The sequence below is a fragment of the Zalophus californianus genome, chromosome 8 (assembly GCF_009762305.2).
Source record: "Zalophus californianus isolate mZalCal1 chromosome 8, mZalCal1.pri.v2, whole genome shotgun sequence".
NCBI classification, from domain to species: Eukaryota; Metazoa; Chordata; class Mammalia; order Carnivora; family Otariidae; genus Zalophus; species Zalophus californianus.
Window position 1 is genome coordinate 2,008 of NC_045602.1, and position 25,276 is coordinate 27,283.

Genomic DNA, 25,276 nt, shown 5'->3' on the forward strand with positions numbered 1-25,276 from the left:
TGGAGTTCAGGAGGAGGCCTGCACTAAAAACACAAAGTTGGAATTCCCAGTATTTAGAGCCATGAAAATAGGTGGAATGACAAACGTGGCAAAGGGAACAGTCTGAGGGGCACAGTGACATTCAGAGGGTGGGAGACATGAGAAAACAGAACAGGAAACATCAAAGGGATTCAAGAAGAACTACAGGACCACGGAGGAAGGGCCGAGCCGCGGGCGGGCGCGGCCACGGAGGAAGGGCCGAGCCGCGGGCGGGCGCGGCCACGGAGGAAGGGCCGAGCCGCGGGCGGGCGCGGCCACGGAGGAAAGGCTGAGCTGTGGATTAGGTAAAATGAGGACCGAGCACACGGAGGTCGCCGAACAGCTCAGCAAGAGCGGCTCCAGCAGCATTGCAGTGGAAACCCACCTGCAGACCGAACAAGAGAGACCAGACAGACAATACAGACCAGTCTCTCGAGGAGTTGGTCGCGAGGAGGGGAAGAATAAACACAGGGAAGCCAATGGAGGGAGCAGAAAACCTTTTAAAGATGGGAGAGATCATAGCTTGTTTATATGTTGATACAAAGAATCCAATAGGGAGGAAAAACTGACAGGCAAGAAGCAGGGTGCAGAATTTCTGGCATGACATCTGTGGGTAGATGATGAGAACGGGACCTAGAGGGCAAGGGGGGCAGGGTACGGGACTGGCCTTGACTCATCCGCTACAAACGAAATGGCTGAGCTCAAGGGCTCGAGTGCAGCCAGGAGGGTGGTGTGGGGGCAGAGACAGTGCAGATCCCCTCTGGTGGCTCTAATTTTTCTAATTTTCACAGGAGGGTGAAGGTGGAAAGGATACACTGGAGGTTTATTCTCTCCTAGATTTGGCACAGGCTATGCAGTCCTATCAGTCAGCTCAGGAGAGGACCGGACAGGGCCCGGGGTCACTACGGGGAGCGGACAGAAGGCACACAGACGCTGCACCCTGGAAGGGTGCTACCTCATGTGAACCTATGTTCTGCCGTCACATGCTCTGGGTAACCTGGACAGGTCATTTAACCTGCACCTCAGCTCCCGCACATGAAAATGGGATCATTACAAGGCTCAAAGGCAGGGCGGTTATCAGGGGATGAGGTCAGTGCCCAACAGAGGCGCCATGAGCAGCTGTCCTTGGTCGTCTCCAGACAAGCCTCCTCACCCCCCTTCCCTGCACACCCAACTGGGGGTGGCTCTGGACTGAGGACCGCCCGGTCCTGGCTTGGTGCCCTCCCCAGATGCTGCCTTGCTCACCTGGAGCCAGCTCGATCTCCAGTGCAGTCCGAATGAGGGCCATCAGCGTGGACGTGAAGTGGACGGTCATGTCCTCATTGGAGATGGGCATGTTCATGCGAACCAGGAGCTACAGACAAGGGGAGCAGGTCAGGGCCAGGCCTACCAGGGTCCCTCCACCACAGGACTACAAGGTGCTGGAGGCCCCTAGAGGCTGGGCTTCACCTCCTGGGGGTGGCTTCTGCAGGCGCCCAGGCAAAGTTGGGTGGCTGGGAGTTTTGCCAGCATTCACACTCACCCTTGGACCACCCCCCCATTGGAGCAGTCCCTCCTTCTCCTAGCTGCGGAAAAATAGAAGTCCAGGTAAAGACTGTAGCATAGCACCAAGCCAGAAGCCTGGATCCCTCTGAAAGAACAGGCACATGCTTAGCCAGAAGGACCCCTGCCCAAGGCTGGAATAAGGGGCGTGGGGCCTGGGCTGAAGAGGGAGGGATCTGGGCTGCAGAACAGAGGCGAGGCACCCTGGGATGGCCCACAGACAGGAGGGAAGACCCCTGTCCTTACAGCTCTGCCCAACGTCATCTCCTCCACCGGCAGCCTGGAGCACTGGACAAGGGGCGGGTTAGCCAAGAGCACAGCTCTGAGCTCCCACTCCCAGTGAGGCATCCCTTCACCCCAGGAAGGCTTCTGCCTCTCACCACCCAGCCAGGGGGCCTGGAAGAGGCAACCAGCACCTTCCAGTCAGAAGGACCCAGAACAGATGGTACTGCACAGGGCCAGCGTGGAGGCTGGTAGGGAGAGGCTCAGGGCCATTGCACAGGAGTAAAAGTACTTCGGACCAGACTGGGAGCAGTGCCCTGCTGCTTTGCTCCCTGTTTCCGCATCAGGTGAACAGCCCCTTTTCTCTCCTCATTTTTCAAGGACAGAAGAGCGGGAGACAGATGTGTGTCTGTACCACAGACCTCCGGGTATAGCCAGCAGCTGCCCAGAGCCTGAGGCTCTGAGAACTTAGGTGGTGTCCAGGAAGAAAAGTACCCTTGGTGTGCCTGGCATGGTCTCAGCCTGGGAGGTCACCTAGCTGACCAGGTAGAGCCCTAGGGGCACCGTGACCCACCTGTCTTCTCTCACCGCTCTCGTGTCGTCTACCATAAGACAGAGCTAGAGAAGGGGGCACAGGGCCACTCCCCGGGTTGTGCCTGTCCTCTGCCAAGCCCACATCCCATGACAGAGCAGCCTCTCTTCCCCTCTAGGGGGGGCCCCCAGCCCTGCCCCCAGTCTCTGGGCCCTAAATCCAATCCTCGGCCTAGTAGAGACCGGGTGGCTAGAGGCACGAGCCCAGACTCTGCCCCCCTGAATGCTGGCAAAGCCCCACCTGGCACATCGAATCGTGGTCCCAGGACCTCACACATCACCTTTGTGATGCACACCAGGATCCCTGTAGACCAGCACTGATGGCAGGAGGAGAGGCAGAGGGATTCCTCTCTAGGGAAGTCAGGGAGTCGGGTCCCAGCCTGAAGGGGGAGCAAGCAGGTGATTTCCAAAAGAAGAGAGCTCTGTCCAGGGCACCTTCACCAGAGGCTCTCCTCTGCCTGTCCAGGCCCTAGAAGGGCAGGGATCTCTGGAAGTGGCAGAAGGACAAGGCCAGGGTAAACAGACAGGCATCTCTGCCCTGGGCCTAGGACCTCCTGGTCATAGCACCCTGAGCATCTCCTGGACCCTCCCCAGCTCCCCAAGCCCATCCATTCCTACCCACCCTGAAGCCTCCCCTGGTCTATTCAAGACCAGAACCTTGGAACTGGCCAGCACAGCTGGGGAGGGGCCCTAAAGGCTAGCCCATCAGAGCCCTGCATGCCCAGCCTGGCCCCAGGTATCAGTGTGGACAGAACTCTCCTCCTTGGGAACAAAGCTACAGTCTTGCATGCAGGCCTCAGGCAGGCGCAACATGCATGCCAGGCAGGGGAGGGCTGAGGAGGACAGCAGAGGCATCTGCCGATGGCCTGAAGGAGCCACTTAGCTTCCAAAGGCTGTGCTGAGCCAGGTGACAGAGGGAGGCCCAGATTGAGAGCAGAGAGACAGACAGCACGGACAGAACCAGAGAGAGGAAAGCTCTGCTGGGCAGCTCGCTCAGAGAGAGGGCGGTGGCAGAGAGGCTCCAGACACATGCTGGTGGAGCCGCACGACTCGGGCTGGCTCTGTTTTCTGGGAGCAATGGGAGCTGCAGCAGGGCTCTCGGTGTGGGGCGACGGGTGGGGGGTGGTGCTGGAGGGATGGGAGGTGCCTACACACCAAAGGGCACATGGGGCAGGTGGGAGCAGGCTTGGGGCTGGGCCATGTGACCTGCCCGCCCCCCAAGGAGGGAGGCCTGGAGATGTCCTTCAGTTTACCACCTCCTTGCCGCTCAGCCTCCTGGGCTCCTCAGCGATGGAGGGAGGGGGCGTGGGACTACCTGTCCTTACCCTGCAGCAGTCTCTGAAGCCCCAGGAATGACAGCAGAACGCCTCTCCCTGGCATCCTTTCCTTCTTAATGCCACAGCGCCTCCTTCCCGCTGTGGAACTTACAAAGCCCTGGGGATGCTGCCTCCCCAGGCTGACAGCAGCCCAGACCTGGGGAAGTTCTGCATGTGCGGAGCTGAGTGGGGGTTCCTCAGAAGTGCCAGAGGCCCTGCAGGCCCCTATTACCCCAGGCTCAGACCCAAAGGGCTGGATACCTCCACCCTCATCAGGTGCTTATGGGACAGAGAAGCTGAGTGCGGTCCTGAGCCTGGAACAAAAACAGCTTCTGTCTGAAAGGTGGCCTGTCCCCTAATTTCCGGGAAAGAGAAGGAAAGGAAAAAAGGCAGGTGGAGGGCTCTGGCTCCGTCTTCCTGAGCCTCTCAGGGGCTCTCAAGGGGGCACACCTGCGGGCACAAGGGGCAGGTGCAGACACCATCATGGTATCTGTGTCCCTCTGTCTGGGAAGGTAGAGGACATGGTTGGAGCAGAGAAAAGGAAGAAACAGTGAGACAGCAGAGCGGCAGACAGACAGACGGACAAGCCCCGAGAGGAGACGGGAGACCAGCCCCAGCACAGCCAGCCTCGGGGTGCAGGGTCGGGGTCTACCTTGTATGCAACTCGGGCACGGCATTTCTCCCCCAGCCCCAGGGGTGGGGACATGTGTTTCAGCATCTCAAACATGTCATTGTAACTGATGTGCCCACTGGAGACCCGGCCCAGGGAGGCAGAGGCAGGGTGGGGTCCACAGGAAGGGGTGCGGCGGGAGGGGGCCGGGGGGAGGAAGCAGACAAGAAAACAGATCCCGTTAACCAGCGTCCGATTACACGCCAAAAGTCAAAATACATAAAATGAGGGACTTCTCTGCTTGACCCGAACCCCTCCTTGCCCCTCCCAGCCTCACCTCCACACTCCAGCCCCACGCAGGGCAGCGGGCAGGGGTGACATCTGAGCTAATGAACATGGAGGGATGAGGAAGGGCTGCATCGGGGCGGCTTTGGGTTGTCAACTTCTGATTTTACACTTTTAGAAACCACAGATAATGCCAAATCAGAAGAGCTGCTTCACCATGCCGGGAGAGCCGGCAGACAGAATTACGTGACTGATGAGGCCGGCCCGAGAACCACGGCAGAAACATAGCTTTCCGTCACGCTCAATTTGCTTCCAAGTTAGCCTAGAGGCTAAAGAAGTGGAGAAAACTCTACAACAAGCCAGAAAACTAGAGCTGGGGGAGCCCCGAGGCTCTAGAGACAAACTTGACCGGTGAGTCCTGCTCCAAGCCCAGAGACGCTGGAGGCCGCCCAGGGCGGGGCTGCTGCGGGGAGTCAGGGCTGGGCCAGAAATGGGAGATGGGGGGGGGGTGGAGGGGGCAGGGGCGTGGTGGGCAGCTGGGGTGGGGTGTGGCTTGGAGCCACTCTTGCACCCTCCTGTCCACACCAGGGGCAGGGCTGGCCCCAACACACGGGACAAGGCTGCGGATCCAGGGAGGTGTCTGGGGGCCGATGACTGTGTCTTCCGAGGTAGACAGGCCACCAGGCCTGCAGCCTCACCTCCACCCCTGGGGACACCTGCCTATGGGACCTGCTTGGGGTCCCAGAGACGAGGTCGGGTTCAGGCCACCCAGGAGAGAAAGGCAACAGCTTTTTCCTGGCAGGCACAGCTGCCCCAGGGCCTGGCCCTCCTCTCAGGGTTCCCAGCCTTGGCTGAGTGGATCGATCCAGAGGTGAAGCAGGAGGGCCCGTCTTTGGGCCTCCACTGCCTCTGTCCTCGCCTCCCTTGGGGACCAGAAGACCCTCGGTTGTCAGGCTCTTCAGACTGGGAGGGGCCGCTCCTCCTGGCCTGCTTGTGCCCATGCGCTCCTCCTCTGGGGCCCTTGGCCTCCAGGCTGTCTGACCATTAGCCCACCCTGCAGAGCCTGGAGGCAAAGCCGGGAAAGACAGCTGCTTCCTCGGGCACAGGCAGGGCCTGGCCCCCAGCTCCCACCCAGCAGCCGACCCCTGCCCTCCAGGCCCAGCCAGCAAGCTTCGTGTGCACCGCCTCAGAAGGCTGCCTCTCCCCAGCCAGCGGGAGGGGTCGGGAGATCAGATGGGGCACCAGAGCGTCCAGGAGGTTGGAGTGCGGGGCGGGGCAGGGCAGGAGGAAAGAGAGGTGAGGTGTCCTCATTCCCAAACCAGGCAGGGAGTGTGCGCTGTGTTTGCATTTCGGGCAGGGAAGAGTATGTCCCATGGAGGCTCTGAGTTGCAAACCTTGTAGGCCAACCTACGAGGGCAGTTCTTCCCTAAGCCGACGGGTGGCGCAATACAACGCAACAAACTGTACATATCCTTACAATGAACCCGGCAAGTGGAAAGGAAATGTCACAGGTTATGGCAACCAAGGCACGATGAGCCCGTCCCGCCCGCCCACCCAGCCTGCGACAGGAAGAGGAGCCGGGCCGCTGGACAGGCAGCTCCCTGCAGGGAATCCTGGGGCTCAGAAAGCCCTGGGAGGCAGGGCAATCCCAAGACCATTTCCAGAGCCTGACGCGGGCAGGAGGCACACCATACAGAACCAGTGCTGGCCCCTGTCTCAAGTCCCCACTGTGCACACACTGGAACCACTGGTCCGCCTCCCCCCGGGTCTTGTTCGCCCACCCTCTCTGGCAGCCCCTGCTCTCGCTCCCTGAGTTCCGGAGACCCCACGCCTGGCTCTCCTGACCGTCTCTACCTCCTGCATCTCCTGGAGTCTGCTGGCCTGGCTAAGGACCCCCTAGTCCCAGGGTGGGCACCCTGTCCAACACTGACGTTTCTCTTTCCTATCCAGTCAGCTCCAAATTACTTCTGGAAAAGAGGGAAGAAAGAGGAAGCCCCACTTTGGCCTCACCCAAGGTGCTTGCTACCTCACTGGACCTAAAGGATCATGACGAAGGGTCTAGAAGCATGGTGAAGCCCCCAGCCCCAATAATCACCCAACCCAATTCACAGCCTGTTCTCTGGCTCATCTTCTCTCTTCCACCATCGAATTCCGTGAACGAGCGCCTGTTTCTCCAGCACCCCAGCAAACGGCAGGTGCGGCTTTCTTTCTCTTTTTCTCTCATGCGTGTGCTTACTCATCAGTCATGTTGGCTCTGTCTTTAAAGTGCAGCTCAACCCCCTTCATCCCCACCCTTCTCTAGGCACTGTCACCTCCAGCCACCTCCTGACCACTCTTCAGCCTCTCCTGACCAGAGGCCAGAGCAAGGTTTTAAAGTATCAACCAGATTGTGTCATGCCCCTGCTCAAAGTTTCCCAGAGGTGTCTGCTGACTTGGACCTAGTCCACTTACCACCCCAACAACCCGTTTCCTGAGGCTCATCTGCCCCAGGCACACCAGCTGGAGTGCTGCTTCTTTGTAACTCATCACCATGGCAGAGGCTAAAGACTAAAGGACAGTTGTCCCGTGGAAACTTAAAACCCTTTCTGAGAAGGAAAGGCAAGGCCCACAGGAGCTCATTACAGAGTGGGTCCTTTAGAGGTCATCGTCTCTGGGGAAACAGGACCATCAACACAGAATCCGCTTGTAATGTGACATGAATCAGTATCAGGGATCAGTGAGAGACGTAGGGGGGGCCTGGGATGGATTGAGACAGGTGGACACATGGGCACAGTGACCAGGACTTACCGGAAAGGAGCAAAGGAAGATGAAGGAGACGAAGTAGAAGTAGGCAAAGTCACTCCCACACTCACTGGCATTGGTGTGCTCATCACAGGCCTGGTTGTTGAGACAAGACGGCATGATCTCATGCCAGGCCTCCCCAGTGGCACCCCTGAGAAGAAGGGCAGAGCCATGAGACCCACAAAGGAAGGCCCAGGCCAGCCTGAGAAGAAATCTCAGAAGAGCTGGCTCAAGTGCATACCCTCCCTGGGCTCCCTCCCACAGAGAACCCACTCATATGTAAGGTCTAGGTAAGAGATGCCTGCTTCTTAAAAAGAATCCTCTGGCATTAGGTTTTCAAACTGATCATTAACTCGGAAAGAACTAGTTACTGACAACAAGACACTGCACCAAAAGTCAGCACTGTGGTGAGCGCCCCTTCATGGACCTCTGGCACCTCAAAGCCAACACAGCCCTTCCTGGCCTCCCTCACCCAGCATGTGCCATCCCAGCCTTCCCTGATTCAAGAAATGGGGGCACCATTCCGTTTCTTAGGCCAAATATACTGCAGGCATCCCTGCCTCCATTCCTTCTCACCAGCTTCATCAGCTCATCTACCTTCAAAAACCAGCTAGACTCTTACCACTTCTCAGCACCCTGGGCTAAGCAACAACCACCTCCCCTGAGCTGCCGCAATAGCTTCCTCACGGATCTTCCTGCTCTGTCCCACCCAACAACCAAGTGGGTCCACTACACACAGGTGAGATCAGGTCACTTTTCCTCTCAATGACCCCTCACTTACTGCAAAAGCCAACATTCACACAACTGCCCACAGCTCTGTGAAACTCGCAGCCTGCTCTTTCCCCGTGGTCTCTGCTCAGTCCATTCCAGCCACACCAGCTTCTGCTGTTTCCTAAACACACCAAGAACGGCCCCACCAGCCTGAGTAGCCACCCTGGAGGAGCTTTCTTCATGGACTTTTGTCCCTGGGTGTGCGGCCAGCATGAGGGCCAGATGTGCACTAGACTTGCAGGCAGACCAGAGGCCTGCCTCCCCCCGACACTGGGTGTGCCTGCATGGTCAGCTCTCGGCACAAGTGGAGCCCACTTCCCATTAACAATGGCTAGGAGTAGGGGGCTTTTCCTGCAGGGCAGCTGTCCAATAGCAGGCCTGACTGATACTGGTGCTCATACGTGATACAGAGACCAGGGAGGAAAAGAGATCTTTGAGAACAAAGACTTAAAACTAAGGCTGGTTTCATAGGCCTGCCTCAACTCTTGTAGCACAAGGCAGGACATTAATAAATGAAGAGATGAAATGAACGTGATAGCTAAAGTCCAGAGAAATGATGTCATTTGGAGAAGGTGTAGGCCTAAGGATACTTGTCCATCTGATTAAAAAAACAAGAGTCAGACAACTCTCTCCAGGCAGCTTAGCTAAGCAGATCGGTCTGATCTCCCTCCAGAAAAATAAGAACCTCCACGGGCCCTGGAATGCATCTGCCTGGGATTAACCGTGCTGGGCATCTCCCAGCACAGGCCTTACAGCATCCTGGTGCATCTGCATGAACAAACACGCGTGTGGGCACCTCAAGAAGGAGCCCCAGGCAGGGTTTTATGTCAGCATCGTTCCTCCACAAGTCCCTACGAAGAGCTCCTTTCTTCCCTCCTAGGGTCATGTGGTGGGCTTGCCTTAATGAAGGGGACCCTGGAGGCGGTGAGACACATTCACCCCCTCCCCACAGCCCCCAAAGCAGGATGGGCCACAGAGAGTGTGTCACGTCTCGGAACAAAAGCTGACATGCAGCCCTGTTGAGCACACAGGGAGGCACCTGAGCCAGAAACAAGCTACTCTGACTGCCTTGGAGCCTGGAGCCTAGGGGATTGCAGTCCTGTGAGACATGGGGCAGGTGGAGGCACTCACTCTGGCCAGTTGAGTTCCTTGGGTCCCTGAGTAGCACACTCTGTGTCCCCCTGCCCTGCCCCCGCCCCCGGCCCTGATCCCACAGATCCTGCAGTCAACAAGGTGAGCAGATGCAAAGCCTATGGCCAGCACACTGAAAAAGGCCCTGCTGGACACCTTCTGTCCTCCCAGACCCTTGGCTGCAGCTTCACCAGAGGCCTTCTGGCCACCCCCAGGGATCTGAGCTGAGGTGGTCAAGGCCAGCCTCACCTGGGGCTCTCAGGTTGACCTCCCTCATGGACTTCCCTTCCATCTGTCCCGAGGTCCAGGAACCCTTAGGGAAGGAAGGAGGAAGAGGGGAGAAGAAGCTGGGAAGGCCCACTGAGGGAAGCCAGCACTAGCTGGGGTCGGAGGGGGTGGCCCTCTGGGTCGGCACACGCCCTGTCCCTCCTGAACAGAGGAGCCTCTGAGCCTGCGCTGACTCCCCAAACAACACACCTGAACAACAGCATCAAGGCTTGCAAAAACGTCCTGAAGTTGTTGTGCCGGTTGATGCTGGTGTCATCATCCAGGGCAATATTTCCAAAAACCTGAAATGAGAAAGAAGGCTGCAGGCTGGTCCTGTTGGGTCCTCAGGAGCTGTGGCCAGGCAGAAGAGGATGTGTGCACGTGAGGACCCACAGGGCACAGGACGCTGCCCTTAGCCACCACCACTGCGGCAGGGGCTGGAGAGGCCAGCACTTCCAGCCAAACACGTCACTGCCCCGCCCCCCCCAGCTCCGCATCTCTACACCTGCAAGTCCGCATGCCAAGTAAAAATGCCACCTGGAGCTAAGTTTACATGGGCTGCGCTATATATAAGACAGGAAGCATTTGAAATTTCACCCCGTCATCAATGACTCCGAAGCAGTAATTTTATTGGTAATAGCTATGAGGTCAACTTGAAAGTTTCTTTCTAAATTTCTGTGCAAATATCACAATGGGCTTTTTATCCATTTTAATTGATTTATTTTTAGGGTTAGGAATGCAAACAAGTCAGTAACTGTACTTGGCTTAAAATCTGGAATCTGGCTGAAAAATTTATGAACTATCACATATTCACCAAAAACAAAGATCAGTGACCCTTCTGGTCTTATAAATTCCCAAACCAAAGCAGGCACAAATATATATATATATATATATATATATATATATTTAAATAGCATCAGATCTCAGCAAATTTTAAAGGAAGGGAACGTTTTCAATCCCTGAAGTAGAGTTTAAAAATCAGTTTTCAGCTAACCTTTAAGACAAAGGCTTCTCCCACTATAATTTAACATTTGGATCCATCTCCCATCCTACTGTTGAAAAGTGGCCAGATGCCAAAGATTTAAAACTGGAACACTGCTTTTCTTTTAAATGTTTTTCTAAGTAGCTGACAAAAGGTTCTTTGGCAAAATAAAGGCAATCTAACTTATCCAAGCTGAACTTGACAGTACAGTGATCTGCTGTGATCCTGTTGACTTTTTTCTTCTGTAATATATAACTTCCTGTAAAGGATCAGGTCAACTCTCTGGACTAACAGAATGACCAGCTGGTGCTTTGCAGGCCACTCAGCACCAGGCAGATGTGCTCAAAATCTCCACCACCATGGGGTCCCGGCACCCAATCAAACATGCTCATCAACACCCTAACAGCCCAATGGGGCTCCACTCAGGAGCACAGCAGAGCATTTTCCCACAGATGGTGGAGCTACACCTCACTAGTGGACTCTGGGTGACAGGCCCAAACCTGCGGTGCCCAGCCTCCGTGTCCTTATCGGTAGAACAGCCTTTCTGAGAATTAAGTTCATAAAGTGCTTCAAACATAGAAATGTTCCCCAAGTGCCAATCTGTCATTGATACCATTTGATGACCATGATCAGTGCCCTTCTGCCCCAGGGCACAGGGGCCCCTTCTGCTCCCTGTCCCATCAGGCGCACCCACTTGCATGCCGATGATGGCGCAGATGAAGAACAGCATGGCAACGAGCAGACACACGTAGGGCAGGGCCTGTGGAGACATACAGAGGACAGGGCAGCTCCAGGGAGGGCTGCCCAGCTACCTTGCTTGGGTCTCGTCTGCAGAGTGGACGGTGGCCGGGTCATTGGGGCCACCCAGACCCCAGCGACCACAAATCCACCCCCACTGACCATGAAGCCCCTCCACCAAGAGACCGCCTCAGTTCCTTCGTCTATAATCAGTCATAGAACCCACCTCAGAGTCAGTGAGCATTACCAAGATGCTCTCTGGATCACTTAAAATGTCTTTGTAAACTACAATAGGATAACGGGTGCCAACAAGGAGCCTCCACGAGGAGGGGCTGCTCTGGTGGCGAGGAGGAGGTGGTGGCCACAGCACTGTGCATCACACAGGGGAGGGTCAGGGCACGAGGGCCGTGCCTGGGCTTCACCTTGAAGGACTGGACGAAGGTCCACAGCAGGATGCGGATGGTGTAGCCTCGGCGCAGCAGCTTGATGAGCCAGGCAGCACGGAAGAGGCGGAGAAAGCTGAGGTTGATGAAATTGTTCTGTAGGGAAGAGAGGCTGTTCTCTAACCTGCGGAGACCAGCCTCCTGCAACTGCAGGTGCTGCTCCCCATCTACCTCTCCCTGGCGTGCTATGGTCCTGAAGAAAAGTGGATACAAAGAGAGATCAAACAAAACGTCACTGCTCTACGGTATAAGCAGCAATCGGCCACCAGAAAACCTTCCAAAAGTAAAGCTTGTCATTGCAAATCACTTCTCATGCAGCAAATCAAAGAAACCCCTCCGCTTTAGGCTCCCCTGCACCCAACAGGGAGGGAGAGAGAGAAAAATTCTCAGAAGCAGCTCCTTGCTGCCAGGTGGAGCCAGGAGACCAACTGTGGATGGGCCTCTAACACTGACAGCCTCTTGCAAGACACAGCCAAGCCGTCCAAGTGCCGGGCAGGGCTGCTTCTTCACCTAGAGCCTCTGAAGGGCCCTTCGCTTCTCCATACGGCTAGCAAAGCCCCTGCTGCCTGGGACCTGGCAGAGGGGCAAACATCTCTTCTGGGGCTGCTCCTGGTGCCTGCAGACAAGTCACCATAGGAAAGGTAAGTGTTGATGATCCTGCGGCCCACACCACGGAAGCCACTTATGAAATCCGCAAATGGTCTCAACTCCAGAGTTCCCAGGGTATCTAGCACTGCTCCCTCATCCAAGAGGTTCAAAATCAAGCACAAAAAGAAGCAATAAACTCTGGACTCCACAGATTACCTGGGAGGGAGGCTTCCACCCTGGCCCAGGGGCGCCTTGAGTTATTGGCATATCCCTTTCAGGGAGCATGGCTCTGGATGGTGTCCATGACGTGGGGGTGCTTGGGGCCTGGGCAGTCTCCCACCCTCTGTCTGCTTGGAGACCAGGTGCCCGCACGCAGCCTGACAGCAGCTTCCTGCCACTTTGGTGTTTTAACATATGCAAGCAGCTCAGGCCTAGACACATTGTATCACCAGATTCAGTGGTCAGATGAAGAGAAAAGAACACGACGTGTTGAATGAGAGCAGCAGTAGGAGAGCACGTGCATGAGGCATGGGGAGCCTTGGGAGAGCTGGCCGCCCTCCCTCCAGGGCTGCCCATCTGCTCTAGGCTGGGCTGAGGCCTTTGGTGGAGAGGCAGGTCTCACTCTTACTTCTAAGGACAGTGGCCCCAACCCAGCCCTTGTCTGCCTCTTCAGTTCCCACCCGGGTGGCTGGAGACTAGACTGTCTCTGCTGGAGGGCTAGATGTCGGAGCCATGGGGTGGGAGGTCTGGTAGTCACAAGGAGGTGCTGACTGTGGTCCAGAGCAGCAAGAAGGCAGGAGTAGCCCTTGAGGTGTGACCCTGGAGGGCACACAGTTTGCCTAGAGCTCCCTCACCTGCTTGTGCTGGGGAAAGAGAATCTCAGTGGTACAGGATGGCCAAGAGACATCCACCCCTGCCCTGTGGGCCCCAGGTTCTCAAATGAGCCAGTCACCTCGGGAGGATGGGCACAGAGATGGAAGGGAGACTTTGTCTACAGTGCTGGGAAATCCTTTGTACAAGACAATAAAGCAGAGGAACGGGAGGGAGCTTCCAAGGGCCCGGCCTCTAAAGCACCTGCTCACTTGGGTCTGGAGGGGCCAAGACTGTGATAACACAGTTATCATTTGCCCAGCCCAAAGCGCTCTTCTCAGGCCACTGGCACAGACGAGAAGATTTCCTGGAGATATTGGGGAAAATCGAGGCTCTGGGTGAGAAAGAAGGGACGGAAGACAAGGCAGGGGAAGGCACTGTCCATCCACATAGTGCATGAACGCAAAGCTCAACAAGTCACCTGCTACGTTTTATTGAGACTCAAGTTCTCAACCCTCCTCCCAGATGTCTTTTCTTGGGGCTCCAGTGGGCATTCGGGAGAGGGGTGGGGGTGGCAACAGACAGCCAGCCCTAGAGAGCCATGAGGACAGATGGCGACAGCAGCCACAGATACTCCGAGCACGGCGTGGCGGGCAGAGCACTCCGTGGCTGTGCCCAGGGCAGGAGCTGCCAGGCAACGCCATGCGAGCGCATGCAGGAGAGCAGGGGGCAGCAAGCACACGGCAGCCTCCCATGGCTATGCATAGTCGCCTCTGGCCTCGGCCAACCCCTTGGAGATGGACATAGCTTGTCCCATCCTCCCAGAGTCCGTGGTTTCTGTCACACCAGAGAGCACCTACTACTTCCCCTACTACTTCAAAGCCAGGCCCTTCCTTATTGCCATCTGCCTCTGCATCAGGAAAGGTCTAGAGCACCCCAAAGATGCATCATCACACCTCTCAATGTGGTAGCTGATTCACCTTGAGGGTACACTGGTCCCTGGCTCCTTTGAGCCCCTTGCTTCCTCATCCACAAGATGGAGACATTAGGACATTGTGCCCAGACAGTGAGGAGTCTGAGATTTAAGGGATTTAAAGGTACGCCGGGCATTGTGAAACATGGCCCCCACAAAGGGGATCAACAGGCCTCAGACCCGGATCAGCATCTCCTGCATCGAAGTACATCACTGTTTCCAGTCAGGGTCAAGCAAAGTGACCTGTGCACATCTGCTGGGGGCCACAGTCTATGCTGCAACAAACTGCTCTCCTAATCAGCTTTGTTCTCATGGGACAATGATGAAGAAAAGCAAAGCTCTGTATACCCCAACATGCGCATGTCAGGTGATGATTGATGTGTGCTCTGGAGGATGAGGAAGGGCACGGGGGTGGGGGGTGCTCTTCCCAAGTGGACGGGAAATGGCCACGAAAAGGCCTGAGTCAAAAATTTCTGCAGGGTCAAATGGCATTTTCTCACAACTCAAGATCTTCTGCTCCACTTGTGAAACACTTTATCATTAATGTTCGTTTTGTAACAGGAATCTCAAATATTTGCTACTTTATGTGAATTTCCAGTCACAGCTTCAGTTTAATCTGCTCCTGGAATCTTTGCTCTCCTTGCAAACATCCCTGAAGGCCTGGAAGGAATCCCCAGTTCATGCTACCTGCACTCCACACGAGCTCACTGAGCAAGGGTGCACAAGTGGATCAATGATGCCTGGGCGCAAGAGCCCTGAGCTTCACTGTCTCTGGGGGCAGACACTCTTCCCACTCCATCAGGCCTTACACCACCCCTTTTTGAATCATGAAGACAAAATCTCCAATCCCCTCCAGCCCTGAGACCCAGAGAGGGTTCCCTATGCAAGGGCATGTCCAGGTGGAATGTTACAGGAGACATCATCAGAGGCCACCAAGGAGAACCAGCCTTGTATGTTGGTATGGTGGGGAAGGGAGCAGAAGGGAGATGGTGCAAGAGAAACCATGGACTCTGTAGGATCAGGTCCAAACTCATGTCCTACACAAATCTCCCCAATTCTGAGCCCGATCCCGACAAGAAACACTGGGCACTTAGCAGCTTCACTCAGAAGACCCTACACCCCCTCTCTAGACCCAAGGCCCGCTCCTGAATCCAGTGGCTCCTGGGAGGGCCTTCAGAAGCCCCTGCTGGACCCCAGGAGCCAAGAAGAAGAGGCCAGAGGGGATGGGTGTACTGCCAGACTCTGACCACACCCCTCAGGAAGGCAGTGGTGAGGGGCCACAGGAAATGGAAGGAAGAACAGGAGGAGAGCAAGCAAAGCAAGGAGTTTTAAGAACTGTTGAAAGTCATGAAACCAACCGTTTCCTATATGTGACGTTTTCATGGATGGATATTTGCATATTATTTACAAATTGGGATGTTTGAGCAGCAGGTGCGCAACATACAGACGGAGACATGGTTTTCGCGTTGTCTGTTGGTTGGATGGCGTGAGTCAGCATGTAGCTTAAGGTAAATCAAGAACAAAAACAGAAAACAAAAGAGAAAATGAGTCATCAACACAAGCAAAAACTCAAACTTTGAATACCTCACTGGAAAATTTGAGGATTTTAGTAAACTTTGCCTATTTGGCTTAAAATGCATTAAATCAAAACATATTTTTGAAATCTGTAGGTTATGCAGACAGGGTGGCATTCATTTGCATTCCTGTTTGTAATGCAAATCCAAAGATGACTCATACTTATTTTTTTATTTCCAGGCAAAGAAATCAATGTCAGTTTTATGCTTGCTTGGGAATGCTGTCTCTACGTGACCCTCGTTAAGACTATTACTCTATTTTGATTAAGTTGGTGGTGGGAACTGACACTCATCTTTTTGCCTAAGGAAAAAAAAGTACATCACAAAGTAACATCTGAAGTGACTACAAATGAACAAAAATAAAGACACCACTAATCCACATGACGACTTCCTTTCATCTTTTCCCCTCTCGGCAGGACTGGGTGAAGGACTGAGCTCCGAGAGCACCAGCGGCCAGGGCACAGCAGAGCTTCCAAGCCAAGTGGCTCCTCAGCCCTCCCACCGGCCCTGCTAGGCATCGGGGGCCGATGGCAGCGGCCATGGAGGGCTTATTTGAGGCAAGGTCTGATACAACCACAAGCCCCCTTGGCCCTGCGTGTCCAACAGCTGAGGGACAGACACTGGGCTGCTCCAGCCACCTGCGCCACAGAAGGTCTCTGCCTTGTGTGCGGGCCTCTCTGGAGGTGGAGGTTTCCCTGCAAGACAGCTGGGCGTCGTGCTCTCTGCATGTCTGGCCACCCCCACCCTTGATGCCTGCTCATCAGTCTGCCCTCTTGGGCGAGGAGGCACACACATGAGGAAACCCCCAGAGCTGTGCCCTTGCAGACAGGAGCACAATGTCTGGATCCCTTTACCAAGGGAACAAAGATGCCTGTGTCCAAGGACGAGGCCTGTAAGGATCAGCAGCCAGCTTGCTCCTTCCAGAAACCACACTGGTACGAACTATTTCTGGATGAGAAGCACTTGGGCAATGCCACAATGCCAATGGTTGGTGTGACAGAACATCCTTGGTTTTTGTGTGAAAATGGCAGCTCAGAACTTTCCCCGCATTATTTGGATTACTAATTTTTTAAAACCATAAAACATACCACATACACAAAAGAATATGTATAAATATGTGTACGGATGCACATTTTCAAAGAAAAATCATAAAATGTCCATATATTCATCACCCAGCTTAAAGAAAACAGAATGTTACCATTACTTTTGAAGCCTGTCCTGTCTCCCTTTCTCCTCCCCAGATGTAGTAGCTACCCTTAATTCTTGTTAATAATTGCTTTTCTTTACTGTCTTACGACAAACTCTTAAAATGCATTATACTTGACTTTTCTTAGCCTTTTCAATGGGATGCTACCGTATGCAGCCTTCGCGGACTTGGGCAAACTTGTGCTGACGGCAAGCAAACTCTGCTTCTGAAAAGCATCCCTCTTGATGTGGAGACCACCACCCTCCAGTGCATGTGGCACTTCACTACGTTCACGTCCCCTAACAATCAGTGCGTTCCGCTGCTACTGTGAACAAGGTAGCCACGACCCTCTGTGTGAAAGTGTCTCCAGGTCACCTGCCCAGACACCCTCTGGCTTATGTGTCTAAGTCGCTGCAGGCATGCATATGTCCAGCTTTCCAGGGACTGCCACACTCTTCCGAAAAGGTTGTCCAACGAACACCCCCAGCAGTAGCGTGGAGGTTCTGGCTGTCCCACTCGCTAACCATTGCCATGCCTGGAACTCCTGTTTGACGTTTGACAAACCGGAGAGTGTGAAATGGCATCTCAGTGTCATTTCACTTTACATTTAATTACAAATAAGGGTGAGCAGCTTTTCCTATGCTAATTGGTCATTTCTGTTTCTTATTCTTTTAGTAAAATGCCCAATTATGCCTTCAGTTCATTTTTCCATTCGGTTGCTTTTGTTTTTCTTAATGATTCACAGAAGAGCCTTGCACATTCTGCACACTAACCTTTGCTAATGGTTTGGAAAACCTCTCTGCCCTCCGGCCACGCCTTTGTCACTAAATGTTGGTGCATCATAGAACTCAGTAGCTCATTCTTTTCTCTCCTTTATTGATCTCATTCAGTCTCATGGATCTGATATCATCTCATATGCTCATGGTTCCCAATCCTATGACACTGGCATGAATCTCTTCTCCAAACTCCAGGCCCATCTGTCCAACGGCCTGTTGGATGATTCCTTCAGGGAGGCCAACAGGCAACTCAAATCTAACATGTACAAACTGCATCCAGTCCACATGTACAAACAGTCCACAACAAACCTGTTCCACCCACAGTCTTTCCCATTTCAATTAATGATAATCCACGTTCCCAAGTGCTCAGACTTTGATGCCATTCTTGCTCAACTTTCAGAGAGACATGTGGTCCATCTGCAGCTCTACTGGAAACTACATCCAGAATGACGGTCTCTCACCTTAGACCCTCTGCCGGGCTCCCTGCTGTGGCATTCGGTGGCACTCCCATCCTCACAGGCCCAATACTCAATTGTCAGCATCCACATCTTTTTTTCCTGAGAATTTTCCCAGGCCAGGACATGAGAATTAACATTCTCTGGCCCCCTCTCCCCAGCAGCCTTCAAGTAGTAGCTAACAGCACTTGCTGAAAAATACCCCCGTCACCCCGCCCCTTGCTGGGATAATGGGGGCTCAGGGCTCCCAGTGAGGACCCATAGCGGTACCTGGCTTCATAGGACCATGTACTGGCTGCCCCCCTCCCTGGCCCACTTCCTTGTTCCCCTAGTATTCCAGGGATCACCTCCCAAATCAATGACTTGCATTGAACTCCTGTCTTGGGGTCTGTTTCTGGGATAACCCAACTAAGCCCTAACTTGCCTAGCTGCTTCTGCCTGTGCCCTGCACTCTATTCTCAGCCAGAGGTTTGGTCTGAAAAGCCAGATCACGTCACTCCTCTTCCTACCTCACTCAAAATAGAGGGCACAGTCTCATGGCAGGTGGCCCAGTGCCCCAGGCCTTGCACCTTTGCTGCACCTGTCTTCCTTAACTCACTCCTACCCCAGCATATCATGGGATGATCACTAAAGCCAGGAGGAAAAACTCAAGCCTGTTACATGAAGCGGCTGGCTCAATACGTTGGTGTCACTAGAACCCCACACAGAGACGAGCTGGAAGACAGTGGTGAGGCAGAGTTCTAGCTGGTGAACCTGAGCAGCCATGGCGCGGATGGAGAAAGAAGTTCTCCATCACCAATCCAATCCTGTGGTATGGATGACAGGACCTTAGGCAAGAGCTAAAGCTTGGCCAGGGCTCCGGAGGGAACAAAGGTTGGGGAAAGGCATCCAGATGGGCCTAGGGAATGGAGGCGACATGCAGGTCCTTGTATTACACATCAGTGTCCACCACAGAGCATCCACAGCTGTAGGGGCACTAAAAACCAGGCCTTGAGATGGTTTACCCAACAGATGACAGCCAGCCTCTATTCTCACCAGCCCCAGTGTTCACATAGTAGATCCATGAATGGAGTGACCATGATGGCTGAGATGAAGGCCGTGCCTGAGCCCATGGCTGGGCTGATCCAGCCATGACCACTACTAAACACCCAGCCCACTATGAGAAGTCAACGAGGCCTCTACAATGCACCATGCTTTAGGCTGTCAGCCAGCCACTTGGTGGTAATTTGCTTCCATGAGAATCCTTTCACCTGGAAATGGCAGTGATGTGTCTCTACTGGGATCACTCATACTCTGGGTGTGGGTTTGTCTTTGCCCATGGAATACCCTGGCCCACACCAGTACCAGGGATTTACCTATATTGGATTCCACATAACATCGACTCTAAACTGAGCAAGCAGAAGCAGGTACAAAAGGAACAGGTGACTCGGGATCCACAGGCATATAATATTCAACATCATTCAGGAGGTGGAAACCTCATAAAACACTGAAAAAGCCTCTTAAAGACACAGATTAAATGCTGGCTTGGTGACGTACCTCACAGGGTTGGGATATTGTCCTTCAGGATGAACTGACAAACAAGAGATGGTACTGGGTGTCCAACTGTCGCACAGATCCAGAAAGCAAGGGGTGGAAGTAGGGGTGGCCCCTCTCCCTACCCTCCAGCAACCCAGGTCAGACTTTGTTCTCATCATCTCCATAAGTTTAGGTTTGGCAAATCTAGAGGTCCTGGCTCAAGGGGTAGGGAAGGCTTCCACTGTGGACCACCAAAGTCATGGTGGGCCCCTGTCACTTGTGCTCCTCATGCCGTGAGATCAGCAGGCAGAGCAGAGTGTCCAGGCTGGCCAGGGTACTGGATGCTGGGAATGGAGAAGGGCAGAGCTACCATTACATAGGGTAGGAAGAAGTCTATCTGGAAGTCAGGGGGTTCACTAGGGCCTTTCTAGTGCTCTGTGACCAGTCTTAATTACGACTGGACTACTACGGCAGCCAGAACCACACAAGGGTGTGACAAGCAGGGACTTGGGCTTCATAGGGTGACAGTGTGGGCTGCCTCATCCCGCCCAGCAACTAGAGCGGCAGAAGGCTGGCCACCAGTCAGGGGACCCCAAAAGGGGTTAGGAAGAATAAGTTAATGAACATCAACTTAACCCAGACTAGCTCTAGCTGGTCACCAACCCTCTTCTCCCACACATCGTGACCAGCATCATCCTGAAGAAGGAGGGAAGTGAACCCAGTGTGAGACGTGGGCAGAGCTGAGTGGGGCCAGGGTAACAGCAGACACTCGTGCACTCCAGTGCGGTGCTGTTACCAAGGAGTCTGATATTCCTTCCTCCCCAGTGGTGCCAGAGCCTGCTTTGCCTGTACGTGGGGTGCACTCAGAAGGGCTGGAGGTATCTGACAACTGCAGCCCCCAGGTGCAGCCCTTAGTGGTGGACTAATCCGTACAGAGGCATGAGCTCTGCAGCTCTGAGGGGTGACCACCCTGTCTCCAAGCTCCCGTCGGGGATGACCCAGATGCACCCTGGCACTTGGCTCCAGATCCATTTCTGATCCCCCTTCTCTTAGCTGTCCATTTCCCCAAACTTCCCTCTCATGGTCTTGCCCGGGAGTGCTTCCTAAGAAATGACTTGTACAAGAACCCCACCTTAAGTGTCTGCTCCTAGAGAAGTCATTTAGGACTGAGATGAGATTTTTTGCCATTTAATTCTGACATAGTGCATTGTACTCAAAGAACACTGCTTTATGATTCAGATTCCTTGAAATTTGTTGAGACAATTTCATATTTTAGCACTTGGTCAGTTTTTACATATAATCTGTGTATGTTTGATATGAATGAGTATCTCATTTTATTTACATACACACACACGTAAAACAAACCTAATATTCTAAAATATTCGAAATTCTTGTTGGTTTTAGTTCATGTACTTTGGTGCCAAGTTGTTAGATTTGTCAGACACACACAGATTTAAAAGATTCTTGTCTTCCTGGTCAGTTACAACGAAGCTCCCAGGTGACTCTCAGACCACCAGCCTAGAAGACCTTTTGGAAACCACTTTCTTATCAAGAGAAAGCATTTCCCAAGACAATACCCAATCCCCAACTGCACCTCTGGAGAGGAGCCTCCTTCTTTCCAGGGGCTCCTGGGGAACTCTGGCAAGAGAGAAGGGGCTAACACTCAGGACCTGGAGGCGCACTGAGGAGCACTGCCTAGAAGGAAACCATTCTGGGGCCCTGCAGGAAGGACAGGAAACACTACTTACCACAATCTCTGTTACTAAAATATCAGTAATACTTCCCAACACAGTGACAAAGTCAAAGACATTCCGGGCATCTCTGAAATAGTTCTGGAGACAAAAAAGAGCAGTTACTGCTAGAGGCTGGTAAGGGTTCTGCCAGGCAAGGAGTTGCAGGAAGTACCCCTAATCAAGAAAGGAGCAAAGGGACAGATGGGCCACCCAGGGGGGACACCACAGCTGAGTAAGCAAACACCTGTGGGTCTGGGCAGGTGCAGAACTGAGAGCTGTGTGTCCAAAGAGGAGGAGGCTGGCCCCGCCTGTCTCCAGGAACTGGGCTCGGGGCAGAGCTCGGGCAGCTCAGGGTATTGGAGCAGCCCCTTCCTCAGGAGCCCCCGCAATGTCACATTTGCTCTGGGGGCTTGGGGAATTCCCAGCTCTCAGCTACAAGTCCCTGAAGATCCCCCCTACAGAGAGGGAGCCAGAATGCAGACCACCAAAAGGCCAAGAGGGAGCCAAGGCACCTACCAGCACCCCAAAAGCGATGATCTTCAGCACGCATTCCATGGAGAACATGGATGTGAACACAATGTTCAGGCATTTCAACATTAGCTCATATTCATATGGTGCGTCATAGAACTGCACGGGGAATAAGTGCCATTGGCTACAGGTTCGGCTGCCCCAAGACACCCCAGCCTTGACCTCCTGCCAGAGCAGAAAGAACTGCACGCCTGCCCAGGGTAGGGATACCCATCCCTGCTCTCCCCGTTTCCTCCCAGGACACTCTCACCATCTCAGGCCACAGAGAACCCAGGGCACTGGGCTTCTGTAGGCATCCCATGCTGACCAGGACGTGATCAGCTGCAACTATGGCGCTCTCTCTCTCTCTCTCTCTCTCTCTCTCTCTCTCTCTCTCACCTCAGCTGGCACCCACTGTCCCCCGTGCTGGGCCAACATACCTTCATCATTAGCACCACTGTGTTGAGGGCGATCATGGCCATGATGAAGTACTCGAAGGGAGGCGAGACCACAAATGTCCATGTCTTGTACTGGAATGACTGCTTGTCCTGGGGCATGTACCGCGTCAGGGGCTTGGTTCTGATGGCGAAGTCCATGCAAGCCCTCTGCCAGGGGACAAAGGAGCACTGAGAACATGGTGGGGTTGGGGGGAACCCCACACTGCAGCACCCACTGCACCCCACACCTGTCTCTTCCATCCTCGCAGGCAGACCTAACCAGCCACACTCGGTCTCTCCCTGCCCCTGTGCTGGCCAACAGCTATGCGGTGATGAGCGAGTCCCATGCAGAAGGGAAGTCCAGTGGTTCCACCTATGCTGCCCATCAGGGGAGCCCAGCAGAGCATCCAATGCACACATGCACATGGGGCAGAAGAGGGAGCCACCCACCTCCTTCTTCTCCAGGCTGCATTCAGACATCACCTTGTCCCCCTGCTCCTGGAAGGTGATGATGATCAAGGCCACAAAGATGTTGACGAAGAAGAAGGGGAAGACCATGAAGTAGACCACATAGAAGATGGACAGCTCCATGCGGTACCCAGGGCTTGGGCCCTGCTCCTCATAGGTGGCGGCCACAGAGTGTTTCAGGACCCTGCACCAAAGGCAAACCCCAAGTGTCGGGGGAACCCTGAGGAAAGAGCCATGGGAAAGTCAAGACCTGTATCACAGGTGAGGCTTGCATATCTGAGCCCAGAGATGGTAAGAGGAAGGGGATGCTCAACACTGCGGGCCCCAGGCCGCTCCCCAGGACCGCAGTCTCCTGAGGTAGACTACCTTCCCTATAGGGCTTGTTCTCAGGGCTGTTGGAGGGCCATCAAGGGGAGGTCTCCAGGGACCGGAGGTCCTAACCCCAGGACAGGTGGAGGCCCAGGAGTTCTGCCCTGCCCTGCTTACTCCTGGCTCACACCTGCTCATGCCCAGCTCACCAGTTCATACCCAGCTTCACCTGCCTTTAGAAAGCCCTGGGCTCCTAGCGCAGCACTGATCCTACCTTCTGAGCAGTGGTCCTCCCAGCCCCAAAGGAAGTCCCCAGTCATCCAGTGTGGCACTGAATACATACATCCCTCTGTCTACCCTTAACTGAGGCCAGAAGGGTAGCACAAGGAGACACCAAATAGACCCATCCTCCCTCTGGCCTTCAGCCACTCAACAACGATTTTCAGGAGATCACTATGCTGTGTACTTTGTCTTAATCTCGTCCACTTTCCAGGTTGCCCACTCCTAGAAGGCAGAGCCATGTCTTACCTGGTGGGTGCAAGAGCCTATGGTGTATTTGCTGGAAGACTAGAACACAAACGGAGGCAGAGTTTGAGACTCCCTGCCCAAGCTGCCCCTCTGCTTTAGCGTGATCTGCTACAATGAGCCAGTGAGCACTCACATGGGCCACCCTTCTCCTGTGGACACTCTGAACAGTGTCAGCAGAACCCAGAGCACCCGTACCCTAAACCATACCCTAACCCTAACCCGTACCCTAACCCGTGCCCTAACCCTAACCCGTACCCTAACCCTAACCCATACCCTAACCCGTACCCTAACCCTAACCCGTACCCTAACCCATGCCCTAACCCTAACCCGTACCCTAACCCTAACCCATACCCTAACCTGTACCCTAACCCTAACCCCTACCCCTAACCCCTAACCCATACTCTAACCTTAACCCATACCCTAACCCGTACCTGTACCCTAACCCATACCCTAACCCGTACCCTTACCCCTAACCCCTAACCCTACGCCCTAACCCTAGGCCCTAACCCTAACCCTGGCCCTACCCTAGGCCCTAACCCTAACCTTAACCCTAGGCCCTACACCATAACCCCTCTGCCTTAACCACTACGCTCTAACCCCTAGGCCCTAACCCCAACCCTAGATTGGCTCTTGAGTGCTTTGTTCCTAGGGGCTCGCTCCAGAGCAATACCAGAGGACTCACCTTCCACCCAGAAAGAAAGCCCGCCATTTGGAACTCTGGAAAGGATTCACAGCAGGAGAACGCGGCATGCCCATCCAGCGAACCCACACTTTCAGCGGTCCCCTGGCTGAAAAGAAGAGCAAGACACTCACGCTGACCCACGCCCTTGACCCCCACCGCCGGGAACCTGAACGCAGCGCTGGCACATCAGGCCTCCCGTGTCCCTATGTCCTAACACTCAGCCTAGGTTGGCTTCTGAGGGGTCAGTCCCCAGAACCTGGCTACAGAGCCCCAAAGATTCGGGACACACGAGCAGTATCGAGGGACTCAGGCTGGCACCCAGAAAGTAAACGCACCATTTGCTCTCCTGAAAGCAATCAGAGCAGGAGGACTCTGAATGCCCATCCCAAGGAATGCACAAATTTTGCGCCCTCTAGCGGCAAACCCTGAGCCTGACATTCAACCTCACCCAGGCCCTCAAGACAAACCCCGGGGAAGCAGGCCACAGTGCTGGTGCATCGGGCCTGCCGTGCCCCTAGGCCCTAACCCTATCCCTCGCGGGCTTCTGAGGGCTCTGACCCCAGAGGCCTGGCTCTAAAGCCACAGGGATCAGGGGCACCTGAGTAATACCAGAGGATTCAGCCTGTCTCCCAGAAGCAAACCGCACCATTGGGAACCTGCGGCAAAGGTTTCTGAGTAGAACTCTGCGTGCCCATCCCAGTGAAATGCCACTTTCAACAGCCCCCTGCCCGCAAACCCTGAGCTTCACTCTCACCCTGACCCACGCCCCCCACTCAGATCCCCCACCCCCCAAAGCTTGCCCCAGCGTGGGCAGATGAGGGCTGAAACGACCCTAGGCCGTAAGCCTATCCCTAGGTTGGTTTCTTAGCTTCTGTCCCCAGAAGCCTGGCTCCAAAGCCCCAGGGATGGCAATAACTGAGCAACACCAGAGGACTCGGCTTGCCAAAAAGTATTCAAAAACACTACTTGCAACTCCAGAGAGCTTTCAGAATACAACTCTGAATGACCATCGCAGCCAATTCACAAATTTGGCGCCCT

At 54.3% G+C, this 25,276-nt stretch overlaps 1 protein-coding gene across 1 annotated transcript; it reads right to left on the minus strand.

The window, feature by feature from the left end:
* Positions 1-362: 362 nt before the first annotated feature.
* LOC113912168 (voltage-dependent N-type calcium channel subunit alpha-1B-like) lies at positions 363-24,306 on the minus strand. Its single transcript, XM_035728825.1, has 11 exons — positions 24,239-24,306; positions 22,702-22,939; positions 22,255-22,419; positions 21,824-21,934; positions 21,323-21,406; positions 11,677-11,793; positions 11,211-11,276; positions 9,745-9,836; positions 7,372-7,516; positions 1,264-1,372; positions 363-403 (listed from the first exon to the last, which is right to left on the minus strand). Exons 1-11 carry the CDS (start codon positions 24,304-24,306, stop codon positions 363-365), a joined length of 1,236 nt encoding a protein of 411 aa, XP_035584718.1.
* Positions 24,307-25,276: the final 970 nt, after the last annotated feature.

Excerpts from the sequence above, each read along its gene's own strand:
- LOC113912168 (XM_035728825.1), bottom strand. The coding sequence starts at position 24,306 with ATGCCGCGTTCTCCTGCTGTGAATCCTTTCCAGAGTTCCAAATGGCGG. Across the intron at positions 9,837-11,210 it reads GCGCCATCATCGGCATGCAA|GTTTTTGGAAATATTGCCCT; the intron begins GTGGGTGCGCCT and ends TTCTCATTTCAG. Across the intron at positions 1,373-7,371 it reads TCTTCCTTTGCTCCTTTCCG|CTCCTGGTTCGCATGAACAT; the intron begins GTAAGTCCTGGT and ends CCTTGTCTGTAG.